The sequence below is a fragment of the Gambusia affinis genome, linkage group LG08 (genome assembly GCF_019740435.1).
Source record: "Gambusia affinis linkage group LG08, SWU_Gaff_1.0, whole genome shotgun sequence".
NCBI lineage: Eukaryota > Metazoa > Chordata > Actinopteri > Cyprinodontiformes > Poeciliidae > Gambusia > Gambusia affinis.
The window spans coordinates 27,492,449-27,506,105 of NC_057875.1; the positions used below are offsets into that span (position 1 = coordinate 27,492,449).

The 13,657-nt window shown below is 41.3% G+C and overlaps 1 protein-coding gene and 1 long non-coding RNA gene across 2 annotated transcripts; one reads left to right on the top strand and one right to left on the bottom strand.

Annotated features, from left to right (window-relative positions):
- Window positions 1-1,072: 1,072 nt before the first annotated feature.
- LOC122835185 lies at window positions 1,073-4,146 on the bottom strand. The gene is made up of 3 exons (XR_006371282.1): window positions 4,045-4,146; window positions 3,182-3,234; window positions 1,073-1,129 (listed from the first exon to the last, which is right to left on the bottom strand). It is a non-coding gene; the product is annotated as an uncharacterized LOC122835185 (long non-coding RNA).
- LOC122835182 (fibulin-7-like) lies at window positions 2,250-11,223 on the top strand. Its single transcript, XM_044124017.1, has 7 exons — window positions 2,250-2,478; window positions 4,091-4,241; window positions 5,067-5,237; window positions 5,340-5,600; window positions 5,710-5,847; window positions 6,119-6,254; window positions 9,906-11,223. Exons 1-7 carry the CDS (start codon window positions 2,392-2,394, stop codon window positions 10,258-10,260), a joined length of 1,299 nt encoding a protein of 432 aa, XP_043979952.1. The 5' UTR covers window positions 2,250-2,391; the 3' UTR covers window positions 10,261-11,223.
- Window positions 11,224-13,657: the final 2,434 nt, after the last annotated feature.

A 13,657-nucleotide genomic window follows, 5' to 3' on the forward strand; every position in this document is an offset into this window, starting at 1 on the left:
GGGTGGGGTGTGTGTGTGTGTGGGGGGGTGCTTATCTCCAGCATAGACAAACAACCACGCACACACACACACACGGCCACACACACACATTCAATTTAGAGAGGCCAATCGACACAGTTCTGAGACACGTGTTACAACAAAGACAAACACTCGGGCATCAAAAGGACTCGTGTCCAGAAGCAGACCTGCAGACAGTGGAGAAGCTCCGGTGCGCCCTCTGGTGGAGACCTAAGGTAAGGTAGGGCAACGCCACCACCACACAGGCCAACCTCCCAGACTCCACACACTGCCTTGCCTTGCTCTACATGCTCCGTATGAGGGATTGCTGTGGCCGTATGGGAATGTGTATTATCTGACACTTTGATTACTATTATAATTATTTTATTGATTTTGTGTTTGCAGCCTATCCAATTTTGTTATGCTGAGAATATTTTTGCAGCTATTTGTTTGGGCTGACATTTGTTCTGTTTCCTATTTTTAAGAAGTTGTTCGATATATTTTGTTGAATTATTATCATTGTGACATGCATATTCTATTTTCCTCTGTTTGGTTTGGTGGTTTGTAACTCCACTAGTTGTGTTATTCCCTTTCCAGTTGCAGAGGGCCAGTGGTGGTTTCATGGCGGCGGCGTCCTCTTCTGGTTGCTGAGCTTCCTGAGTTTTGCATAGTTTCACCAAGTGTCTGCGTGCCTCAGGGGTGTTATTTAATCTGAGTACCTTAAAGGGGTCAAACATCCTCTGGGTGAAATTTCTGGGATGCTGTTGTTGAGCTGCTTATTTTTGGGGCATGTTAAATAATACTCATGAGCCCAACCTTGTGACTCTACACTACAAAGGCAACAACAACACAATGCAAGTGATTGTCCACTGTCACTACACGCTCATTCAGGAAGAGGGAACCCTGCAATCTGCTGGGTTTCCTCAGACAGAAGGAGTTTGTTTAAAGGGCAAGTATCAAGTAAAATAGATCTTTTTGAAGTTTACATCTTGTTATGATGTTATACACATATCTGGAATAGTATCTTGACTCTTTCATGCAGGTTTGAGAAATCCTTTCATCTCCATGGCAACCATTCAGCTTTGCCTAAGGCCTGGGTAGACCTAGCCCCGCCTCCAAGGCGCAGCTCCTCCTCAGTTTCAGGAAGAGCAGGAGTTTTCAGAAAGACACAGGCCCAATTTCAAAGCATTAAACCACACAGTAAAGTTTCTTTTAAGTCATATTTTATATCGAAATCATTTTTATAACAACTGAAGTTCTCATAGTTGCTTGATTTTACTGTAAAATGCCACAATCTGCTAGGAAAACACATAACTACAGTTACGTTGTGTGTAGAACTTTTTTGTTGTTATTTAGTGTTTTGAGTCAATATTTGGTAAGAACAAACTGGATTTCGTTTGTAATCTACTCGTTAACATCCATTAATGTCACATTCATGAGCTGAGACGTGTTTTCCTGCCCTCTGGTCTGTGTTTGGGAGGTCTGCCCAGGGTTCTAGTCTTCACCATCCCTGTGTGTGTTCCTAACAGCCACACTCCTTTAGCTGTGTGTGTGTGCGTGTGTGTGTGTGCGTGTGTGTGTGTGTGTGTGTGTGTGTGTGCTGCACTGCTTCACGTCTGCATCTTTAGCTAGCCTTGCATCCTGGATTCTGTGTGCTGTGGTAGATTCTGACCTCTTGCTGTGGTGCTCTGGCTGAAGAGAGCCCTGAAAAGTAAATCTGCTTTTCCGTACTGTATAGCTTTCTCTAGCCATTTTCAGGATTTCTCAGTAGCAGCCCTTTTTGTTTGTGTAAAAGATCTGTTGATCTACGCTTTTATGACTTTGGCACAAATCTCCAATTTGGGGTGAGGGTGTTGGGTGGAGTGTTGACTGAGGAGTGGTAACTTCTGCCTGAACATTCAGTCTCTACTCTGTCATTAGAAGCCCGTTATATACTCCACTGCTGGGCAGCAGGTCCAGGATTTGAAAATTAAAGTGAAGTTACATAGCTGCAGTGATTAGAGCAGTAGAGCAGGAAAGTGAAACTGAAATAGTCGACTTTGTAACTGCTTTGTTTGGCTAGTGATGATTAAAAGGCACCACAAGCAGTTGACTTTCCCTTCTAATTTGGGCGTCTAATTGAGGGGACAATGATGAATCTAAAAAAGCAGCCAAGCGTGTTCCAGATGTGGGCGCCTCAGTCCTCTTCATTCTCCTCCCAGCCAGAAAGATTTGGACAGCAGGGCGGGTGGAGGCGGGTGGAGGCGGGAGGAGGTGCTGTCAAGTCCAGGGAGGAGAAATTTGGCATCATCACTAGAACAAAGTTTGGCAGTTTGGGAGAAGCCCTGCAGGAGCCGGACGCACAGAACTGACCTGCAGATCACTGAGTTCATCCGGACCCGGTTTAGGAGTGTAATGATGGAGTTTGTGTTGAGTATGAAGGTCGTTCAGGTCATGGTTCTAATGATGAGTCTTCATCACTTTAGGCTGCTTTCTGCTCAGGTGAGTAAAGAAGACTTCCAAACAGGCGACTCATTTCGCCTCTTCAGAGTTCTTTCTTCAGCTGCCATGTTGGATGCTAATTCTTTTTGCGAGAATTATTTCATTGTTTCTTAGACGTAGATCTAAGTCAAACTGATTTGAATTGCAGCCAAATTGATTGATGACAGGTTATCTGCAAATAACTCAATCAGCTCCTTCCCTGCTCTTTAAAGTTCATTTAAAGCTCAGCTTTAAAATGTCACAATCTATTATTATCCAAAAATGGATGATTATTTATTATTATTCTACTGAGGATCGGTGGGAAGAATATTTGTGTTGTAAACTGGAAGTTGCTGGTTTGAGTCCAGTTCTGTTGACATTTGGATGAGCCCTTGAGCAAAACACTGAGTGTGTGTGAACGGGATTGTGTGTGATGTACAACTAGAAAAGTTATACATCACTTAGTCAGTTTACCAGTAAGCTATCGTGAGATCAGACTGCTCATTCATAAGGACACGAGTAACATATGTTCAAATGAATAATTGTTACATTTCCATTGTAAAAAGTGCATCTTCCAGCAGCAGGGGGTCGTCTGCATTTAGAGCAGCCCACCATGCACAGCTCAGCTCCTCTCTGCTTCAGACCTTCAGCTGCCATGTCTGCTACTATTTACACCCAGATGCTACTGTAACTCTGAAAACCTCACCTTTATGTAACAACCTACCATCTGCATCGCGTTGGAGATGAAGAGCCGGCAGTGTGAGAGAGCCCTGTTGTCTGCAAAAAGAATAACACACACTTTTCTAGAAGTTGAGTTCTGGTCCCGGGTAAAATTTTACCTTTGAGAAATATGTTTTTTGATTAAGGATACACTCGATGCATACGTTTTTCATCTGGTGTGTTTTTGAACACTAAATCTGTCCATCGATCCATTTTCTTACACCCTCGTCCGTTAGATTTAGTGTGCCTCCCGACCCCTCTATCAGTCTTATAAAACCTATAGTCTGTTTCACAAACCCATTGTTAGTTGACAATATTTTAGAAAATTTCCTAAAGGCTCGCTCCATAATTTCCTTCAAATAGTTTTGAGTTTTTACTTTCTTAAGTCGGTTTAACTATTTTCTTTTTTCAGTGCACATTCACACCAGTGATTGGTAGGAAACTTGGAGTCAGGTTGTGTGTGAGGAAATTGTTATAGAACCAACATTCTGTTTGGAGGACAGATACTGAGCCAGTCACTCCACAATAATATTCACCTTTCCATCAGTGGTATCCCTTCACATATCTGCAGATGAGCCAGGGCTAATAATCCACACAGTCACACACACTAACTTTCACATCCTCTCACTAAGAACAGCCTACATGCTGGCCGGCTGTTAGAACCAGATGTTTGTTTCTCCAAAGTGTTCAAATGAGCCTTCATTCAGTCTGAGATAAAAACTGTGTACAGAGAACTTCACAAAATTTCTAGAGTGGTGACACTTGGGCTCCTCTTTATGTGGAAAGTTTAATATTTTATCGACATTTCTGGATTGACACAGTGCTGGCTGATAAGGGTTTACCACAGTTTGCCTGTAGCTTCCTTACTTCTGAGTAGAGTTTGTCCTCTGAAGTGTCTTCATCCTGTCCACAGGAGTGTCCACCCACCCACGATCTACTGAACTCACTGCGGCAGGTAGAGAAGATGTTGGCGCTACATGAGACATCGTACCAGCAAGGCCTGCGTTCCCTCAGGAAGAAGATAAACACCCTGCACAACAGCACCATGGCCTTCTTTAAAATGGGTAAACATCAAAACGCTACAGGAAAACAAGGAGACGTTTTTAATCATCTGTTCATACACTCTTTGCCACAAAACTCGTAAACGATGACAAAAAAAAAAAAAACAACAACAACCAACTCTCTCCAACAGTTTGCAGGTGATTCCAGTCACTTAGAAACCCCACTCCGAAAAATGATTCGATCAAACATTTATAGAATATTTACCCTTTTTTAATAAACAATCTGACACTTCCGAAATATAGAACATATAAAACACAATCAAGTGAAACTATGATTACACCAACAACTTGTTAATTATGTCATTTTAAAATATTTTGCTTTCATATAATTACCGTACATTTTTCCAGTGCAACTTTTGAATATTCTTTGCTGTAGCTTTCACCTTTTCTCTACATTATTCACAATTTTCAGGTCTTTATCACTTTTGTTTCCAGGAAGGCAGCAGTAAAACGTACTTGCTCTGAATTAAATTAGCTTCTATATTATCTGCATTTTTTATTTTTATTTTTTGCCCTGGTTTAAATCAAGTACAGTATTTGATCTCCCTGTTTTTGGCCTCCTGTTTAAATAAGACGCACCGTCCCCAGCCGGACGGGAGTCCAAATAGGAGTCCAAATACGCCTTCCTTGTCTGTTCCCAAGCTACATCTGTGCCAAAGAGCAGCAAAATTGTCATTTTTTAAAATGAATTAAAGCTCATTTAAATACCAGAGTGTATTTCTATATTAATCTAAATGACCAAAGCGGTGCAGAAACTAAACAGAACACTCAGAAGGTTCTGACACTTTCTGAACGAATGTAAGTGAAACCCTCCCGGTTTGTTTCCAGCGTCCTGCCCTAAGCCTGACCCCCCGGCTAATGGACGCAGACTGGGCAGAGTGTTTGCTATGGGACACGAGGTCCACTTCCTCTGTAAGCCCGGCTACGAGTTGATAGGCCCACGAACCCGGGTGTGTCTGGAGTCTCTGAAGTGGAGTGGACAACAGCCCATGTGCAGAAGTGAGTCACACACATAAGATAAAATAAAATAAAATAAAATAAATCGAGCCAGATGGAGGATCGGTACTTTGTCATTTCTTTGTCCTCATGATCTCTCTTTAGGACTTAACAGCACGGCCAACTCTTTGGCTTCCTTCTCTTCAGCTGCGTCCTCCTTCGCTGCCTTATCTGCCTCCTCCACAGCAGCTTCACCTTCTTCATCCCCAACGCCCTCCTCGCCCTCCTCACCCTCCTCGCCCTCCTCGCCCTCCTCGCCCTCCTCCTCCATCCGGCCTTCTAACTGCACACATTTCCTGGGCTCGACTCACTGCACGTGTGATGTTGGTTTCACCATATCAGGCCGAGACAATAACATCTGCACAGGTACGGCTGCTCCTCCGAAACAGTTTAAAAGAAGTCAAATAAAAAAACAATCTTCAATATCAGTCAGTCTATGAAATCCACAACAAGCTTGTGTGTGTGTGTGTTTCAGATATCGACGAGTGTCATCTTTTCCCCCTGGCGCAGCCTGGCCGTCTCTGCATCCATCAGTGTGTGAACACACCCGGGAGCTTCCACTGTGTTTGCCCGCCCGGCTACAGCTTGTCCAGAGACGGTCGCAGCTGCACAGGTCAGCAGCTGAATCACAACGGCTGATTGCCAGCATCCGTATTGAATTGTTCAGCTCCGCAGGGTTCCTGGTAACAAGATACTCGTTTGATTCTGGTGTGTCAGACGCATCCAAATTGGAGGAGAGAAACTCTCAAGGAACTGGGACTGGGAATCCCTGACTTTAGCTGTTAGATCACATCTGACCCAAGCAGGGCAGACTGAATGAGTGTCAGGCCAGGGAACCGATGGTTTTATGCACGCTTGTCTCACTTCTGACATTTCGCTTCTAGACACTGACGAGTGTGAAAACCTTTCACACAACTGCACAGCAGACCGGCTGTGTGTGAACACGTTTGGAGGTTTCCAGTGCGTGACAGTGAAGTGTCCCAAGACAAAAAACGCCACATACATCAAGACGTCTCCCATGTAAGGACAAAACATCACCAACATTCACCTACTCTACCTGAAACGCCCAACTCTCTGCTTAGTTCATGTTATTTGCGGCCAGGCAGAGAGGAACCAAAAAGCTTTTGAGCTCAAGTGACACTCAGGAGTCTTCAAAAGTTGCTCTGAAGAAAGAGCAGAATTACGTTTGGATTTTTACCCAACTAGAAATAAAATTATTCTGACGAAAATACTCAAGTAATATTCAAGTAATAGTAAGAAAATGTTTGGTAAAAAGGTACACATTTGCAAAACATATAAGTTATGGACAAATTCCAGAATTTTTAAAGAATAAAATAAAATAAATATTCAAAATGCCAAATTCAGGCAGAAGAAATATAGATTTCCAAAGCTTTTAAAACTGATACTTACAAAAGTTCATGTACATAAACAGCTCTGGATAAAATGAGTTCACTGCACTGAACCTCATCAAAAACCTCCTGGTTATTCCACCAAATATTGATTTCTGAACTCTTCTTGAGTTAAAACATTAATATTATTGTTTCTAAATGAATACAAACTTGTTTTCTCTGCATTATTTGAGGTCTAAAAACTTTTTTTTATTATTATTTTGACCATTTCTCATTTTCTGCAAATAAATACAACAGTTTTGCTTGGAATTTCAGAAACATGTCAGTAATTCACAGAATAAAAGAACAATATTCATTTTACTCAAACATATTCCTATAAAGAGCAAAAAACCAGAGAAACTATGGTAATCATTTTAAGAGGTGTCTCAATTTTTTGCATGTTAAAACAATGCAATCTGCTTTATTGACAGTAAATACACCACCTGGCCAAAATAAAAGGTCAACACCTTAATGACTGTAAGCATTGTTTTGATAAGCCACTAGATTTATATCCATATCATGTTGTATTCATTTCACAGAGATCTATGCATGAATATCTATGAATGAATATCATGTCTCTTGTTTCTCTGAACTGCTGTTTTACAAATTGAGTCAATTGAATCCTGGCATTGTCGTCTTGGAATATGCCTGTATGCCACCAGAGAAGACGAAGGAAAAAGTCTAGTGAGGGAAAAACCTGGTACGTTCAGGTCATCAGCTGATCCCATTATTTTTGGCCCAGAATTTTAGACCTAACCATTGGCAGCAACCCCAGACCACAGCACTGCCTCCACCGGTTTGCACAGTAAGCACTAGATATGGTGGGTAATCACGTCACACCTTTGCTCCAGAGTTCAGTCTTTGTGTGTACTCACAAAAGACTGGACAGTAATTCTGCTGTTACTCTAAATGGAAGCCATTTTCTCTGGTTAGCCTCACTATTTAGTGGTTACCTACGACAACATCGCCTCTCGGTCCTAATCCCTTGAGCTGTAACTTCCACAATTAAACATAGTCCTGAATTCTACTTGTTGTTTTATTCCTGATTTGATTTCACCAAACAATTAAGTGATCAGGATTTTATGTTATTTTTTTCTATGATTGTGACAACCCTTTTTTCCTCACATACGATGGTTCCCCGCGTGTGAGGAAGCAGAAGCTCATTTAGAAATAACGTTACCACAAAATACTACTCAATTAGAAGTAAAATGTCTGTTGCACTAAAACTACTTCTATTTCTTAGTTCTGTTTATTAATCACTGTTTCAAAAAGCAGCACAAGCAGAGTAATCAGCAGAGATAACGTGTGAGTGGACCTGTGTAGATTAGGGTGATGGTAATGAGACCCTACGTCCTCAAACTGCTTGAGATCATCATAATTTGTCTCAATGCCAGTGAGAAAACCAAAAGGACGGCAATTGTAATATATTATTTTATTGTCTTTTGAGAGATGCCTAAAAAAACAATAATTCAACAAATGTGACGTTTCAATTTACGTAATTTTTTCATTTAAATCCGCTTGAGATACAAATATGTTGGGGTCTACCTGTAAGTGAACCTTAACACAAAATCCTCTCAGTTAGCACAGTTCCACAACCTTCATACATCCTGCAAACGATTCAACAAAGTCGACGTACATTAAGTCTTCATCTGTTAACACATTTTCCCAAGCCCAGCCTGCAGGCGTCAGTCAATCCTGTCGACCATCAGAAATAAGACAATGCTTGGCTTCTAATGAGAAGCGAACAAACTAAGTGCCTTGAGATAAACAAGACAAAATAACTTGGCGAGCACAATGACACAGCCGTCAGCAGGAAAGGAATGAAAATGAGGGATTAGAAAGAGACAAAGAGAACCACAAGTCTCTTACCTCTGGGAACTGTCGCTCTGAGAACAATGAGCTCAACCTGCATGTCAGCCACTTCCCCTCTGCACCCAGCACTTAGCAGCTCTGTAACCCACACTGGGCTGAGACTGAGGTTTGGCCAAACATGAGCTGCAGAACTCAGGCTTGAGCCAACCTGATTGGTCAAAGGCATTAAACTATCTTTGACACAGGAGATGTTTACTACTTTCAAAGTTTCAATTTATTTCTACTGCTAAATCATGACTGTGGTAAGAACAGTGTTGTGGCGCAACCACCAGAGACAGCTTCTGAAAATAACAGTTCAGTGGGGATTTTTCAGGACAAACGCATAAAAGCGCATCATAATCGAGCTGCACAAGCAAGACGAGGCAGCAATACCTAAACACAACCTAGCTGTTAAAGCAAAGTCACATATTAAGGCTTTCCACCATCACTTAAATCCCGACTTATCTACAACAGTAGCTAAAGCTGGATAAATGCAAATGGTGCATTACAAGCACTATAATTTATTATTGGTTCCTTTCTGCAAAAATGGTTTAAATTGTATTTCAATTTGTAAAATAAATCATGACCTGCTGCACAAAAGAAAATGTCTACCATTAGAAAAAGGCTCAGAACAATGAGCAGCACGGTATCGTTTTATAACACAATCAAGTGACTTTGTTACCTTCGGTTGTTCTAAATGCTGTATAACTTAAAAGAAAATTGAAATTGGGTCTTTGTCTCTTTAAGGAAATCCTGCCCTTTCCAACACCTTTTTATCAGCGTTGTACTGAGAAGTAGCTCCTATAATGACCTCCACTGATGCAAAGTCCTACCAGGTGTTTGCTAAATGCTGCTGGCTAGTCTGACGGAGCCGAGTGAGGGAGCCGTGGGGGAAGCTTGGAAACTGCAGCTCCGAAGAGCAGCAGCAAAAGCTCTGTTACCCCTAGTGCTTTGCAAAGCTGAATGGTTGCCATGGGAGATTAAAGGATTCTTCATGAAAGAATCAAGGGAACATTCCCCGTATGTTTTTGATGAAGGAATAACATTCTAACATGATGTAAAGCTTAAAATAAAGCTGATATCCACACACTGTGCTAAAAACCCAATCTCAGTCTCATCTGACCAAAGCATGGTCCTAGTTAAAGTCCCACCAGGCTGGAGTAAAACAAACATTACATATTTACAGAACTAACTGCAGAACTGAAAAGGCCTCTTTCTGGTATAACTCTGTTTCAATTGTCCTCAGCCAGAAAACTTCACCATGAAACTTTCTCTCTTTTTTTGGTTTATTAAACGACATGTGCAAAGAGAATTTGAAACTAAATCTGCTTGCCGTCACGTCCTTAAAACGTTGCGAGATGAAGGGCAAGGAAAGCCCAGCTAAATGAATTTAACAAACATGTTTTAACTGAGAATGACTGTGTTTCTGCAGGCGCTGTGAGAGGAATCCGTGTATGTTGGGGGACAAGGCGTGCTCTCAAGCTCCCAACTCCATCTCCTTCCACTTTCTGGCCGTGGTGTCCAACATGTCCGCCCCTCGCGTCCTCTTCCGGGTGTCTGCAGCCCGCGTGCTGGGAGACACGCTGCGGTTCGGCCTGGCCCGTGGTCGCGGTCACTTCAGTGTGCAGCGCTCGGGTCGGCAGACCGGGACTCTTCTCCTGGTGACGCCTATTAACGGGCCGGCCACGCTGGAGGCCGAGGTGGAGATGAGTGAGCTGGAGAACAACAGCCTGCTGGGCCGCTACCTCACCAAGGTCACCCTGTTTGTGTCCCCCTACATGTTCTAACAGGGAGGACAAGCGAGAGGAGTCCCTGGACCATTAACCATACAATGGATACCATGAGAGTTTAGTGTGATATGGAGACCTGGATTTTCAGAGACATCGTCTTTTGTTCGTTTTTCAATGTAGTAGTTAGAAAAGTTGTAGCATTAGCTTCTCTGGTGACCTCTCAGCACTTTTTTAAAATTATCATCTCTGTTGACTCAGCATGACCACTTAGCTATGAACATGTGTAGTGTGTAGTCGTTCATTCTACATATAGACTTTGTGAACAGCTTTAAACACGCTCTCATTTAAAGAGGGGCAACAATATTTGTTTCTTTCTTCACACAGACTAATCTTGCTAGAGATAGTTTCCAGGTAAATCCTGGTGAAGAGGTTTGGAACAGTCTCGATTGTTCTGAAGGATCTTTCTTGGTTTAACACACCCTAATAAAATAAATGGATCCTTAAGCCGGCCTCTGCAAAACGTACTGAGCTGGTGAGGAAGTAACTCAGCGGCACCATTTGAATCAGCTGTATATTCGGTTTTCACCAAGCCTTAAGAAGTGGCTCCAGAAACCATCAGGTTTAAAAACATGCAAACTTAATCTGGTCGCACATGAACCACCGCAAGATGGTTATTTTATTAGGTCAACTAAGCTACAGCTAATGATGGACTTATTATAAGGCTCATTTATGAAGCTTTGTGTGGGTTTCTTTTGAAAATAGTTCGGAAATCTAACAACAGGTGCAGAAATGGCTGAAACAGAACGCAAGTCTTGCTCTGTGTTTTTTGTTTGAAGCCGACACAAAGGCTGCCGACCCCCTTTCCTCTGGCTCTGCCTCCAGCTCCTCAACAGACTAAAGAGGTTTTACATTTTATCACAAAGACGGCTAAGAACAAATAAAAAGAAAGAAACTAAGTGTGCAGTAAAAACAATTCATATTTAAAATGACAAACACTGCCTGATAGATAATATTCAGAAAAACCCGATAAGCATTTATACATTTATAAATGTGTATGTTTCTGTAAAGTGCTGATGTATTGAAGCTCATTCAATTCAGGCTGATTCTCCAACCAGAGTTTATATACATATATATAAAAAAAACCATCCTGGTTAAAAGAAAGTTTCTGTTCCTACTAGTGTGGATTTCTTTTCTCTCATTTTATGTGAATTTATAACATTGTAGATTTGTGTTTATCTATTCATTGGTCTGTAACTGATGTAGCGCATAAAGGAAGAGAGTAACCATGTTTACGCTCCTTCTCTACTTAGAGAGGTTTATCTTCAGACATGGTCACAGTTCCCAAGTTGAAATAAAAAGTGGACAAAAACGTAAAAAAAAAAAAAAAAAAAAAAAGACTCTTTTTCAAACTTGATCATTTTTAATGGCTCCTGCTCTCCAACACTCCATGATGACAACCAGCCACACGTGCAGAATCTCACTTCAAACAGGAAGGTCGGCACAACTTTTACGCTTGTAATCAATTCACACGCGTGTAACACTCACTAACGCCATGTACATTTTTTTTTTCTTTTCACGAGCAGAAAAAAAAAAAAAAAAGGTTGTCCTGGTCTGTTTGGCCCTTTGGGCTAACCCTCCCCCACCCCCATCTTTCATCCCTCCTAAAATATTTTAGGAAGGAGGTCATAGTGTTGCTCAATGCGTTCGCCATCAAGTGAAAATTCCTCCAGTGAAGGATTTCATAATTGATTGATGGTCAACAAATCAAGATTGAAAAGATGACCACTCTGCCCATCTAATGTTTCTGTGTTGCTGGCTGCATTTATAAGAGCAGGAAAAAAATAAATGAAGGTTTATTTCAGCCTCATGCTGAAACTTTTACTGAAATTATGACCTGAAGTATTTATGTTGTCTTTTTGTACATGCATGCATGTTTGCTGCTCTGAGGGCAGGATGAACATGGTCTTCTTTTACATTTTTGTCTCCATCATCTCCAGGATTTATTGCTTATCCCATTTTGAGAAGCAGCTGCTGATCTTCTTGCAGGTGAAGTAAAGGGTTAAGAGATAACTTGCACGTTTGTGCTGTGAAAACCGGGATGTTTGGCATACTAGAAGAATTTTACACTGATTTGTCAGGCAGCCAGGGGCCTCCACTGACCAGACAGAACACACACATGAAAACACACAACACAACTCAGATGAACAGCAGTCCTTACACACAGAACCTCGTGCAACAAACTAGACCGCTCTCCACGGTGGACCTTACCATTAGTCTGAGAGCCAGCAGAACATAAACATACACAGGTTCAGAAGAATTCATTTAAGATCTGGATTTTATTTCTGCCATCATCTGTTTGGGCAGCAAGGATCAGAGCCAGAGACCGAAAAGGCTCACCAGCTTGATAAACCTGAGTTCTGGTTCTGTTCTTGAGGACTACCTCCGGAGATTACAGTGCAAAGAATAAAATAAAATACAATACGAAGAAGAAGATGGAAAAAAAGAGAAAATGTGCCATCATAAAATACAGTCTACAGTTGGACACTACAGAGCCGCTGTAACACAGTCCTCTACTGGAGATCCTTTCTGCCAGCAGCCATCAGAAAATACAGCTCTGGAAAAAAAATGAAGAGATCGCTGCAAAATGATCTCTGATTTTTTTTTTTTTTACCTCTCCAAGGTTTTTTTGTGGGCTCTAGTGTCCCTTATATGAAAGTAAGCTGACAGGGAAGGGGGGGAAACATGTGGTAAATGTCGTCAGGTCCGGGAGTCGAACCCACGACGGCGTGGAGGACTCGAGGCCTCCAAACATGGGTCCCCGACGCCACGCCCACTTTATCCAATTTGAATTTTTAGAGGTTTATGTTTGAGTGAAATGAATATTGCTCTTTTATTCTATGAACTACTGACAACATGTCTCTGAAATTCTGAGGAAACATTTTATATTTACTGCAGAAAATGAGAAATGGTCAAAAATAATGAAAAATATGCAGTGCTTTCAGTTCATATTCATTCAGAAACAGCAATACTAATGTTCTAACTGAGGAAGAGTTTGGAAATCATCATTTGGTGGAATAACCATGATGAGGTTTATTATTTTCATCATGTGGTTCAGTGCAGAGCTGAATATTTATATTTCATTTTGGGTTTTAATTTGTTTTCCATTCGAAACTTCCCTTAATAGTTGACTCACTAGCTTAGGAGTTTAACTATTTTTGTTAATTCTTTATAATTTAGAGAGAAGTTTTCTGTCTATGCTTAATTTTGTGCAGAGTTTTGAGAGCATCAGTGTGTGAAATTCACCCGATTATAGCACAAATATAACTACATTTTAAATAAACTGGGAACATTTTATTTGTTGCAGTCAGTATTTATAACAGATCCACATGGTGTTGCGAAATGCAAATATATACAACAAATATTACATCCTGTGTGCTGGACGACAAAGACGGTA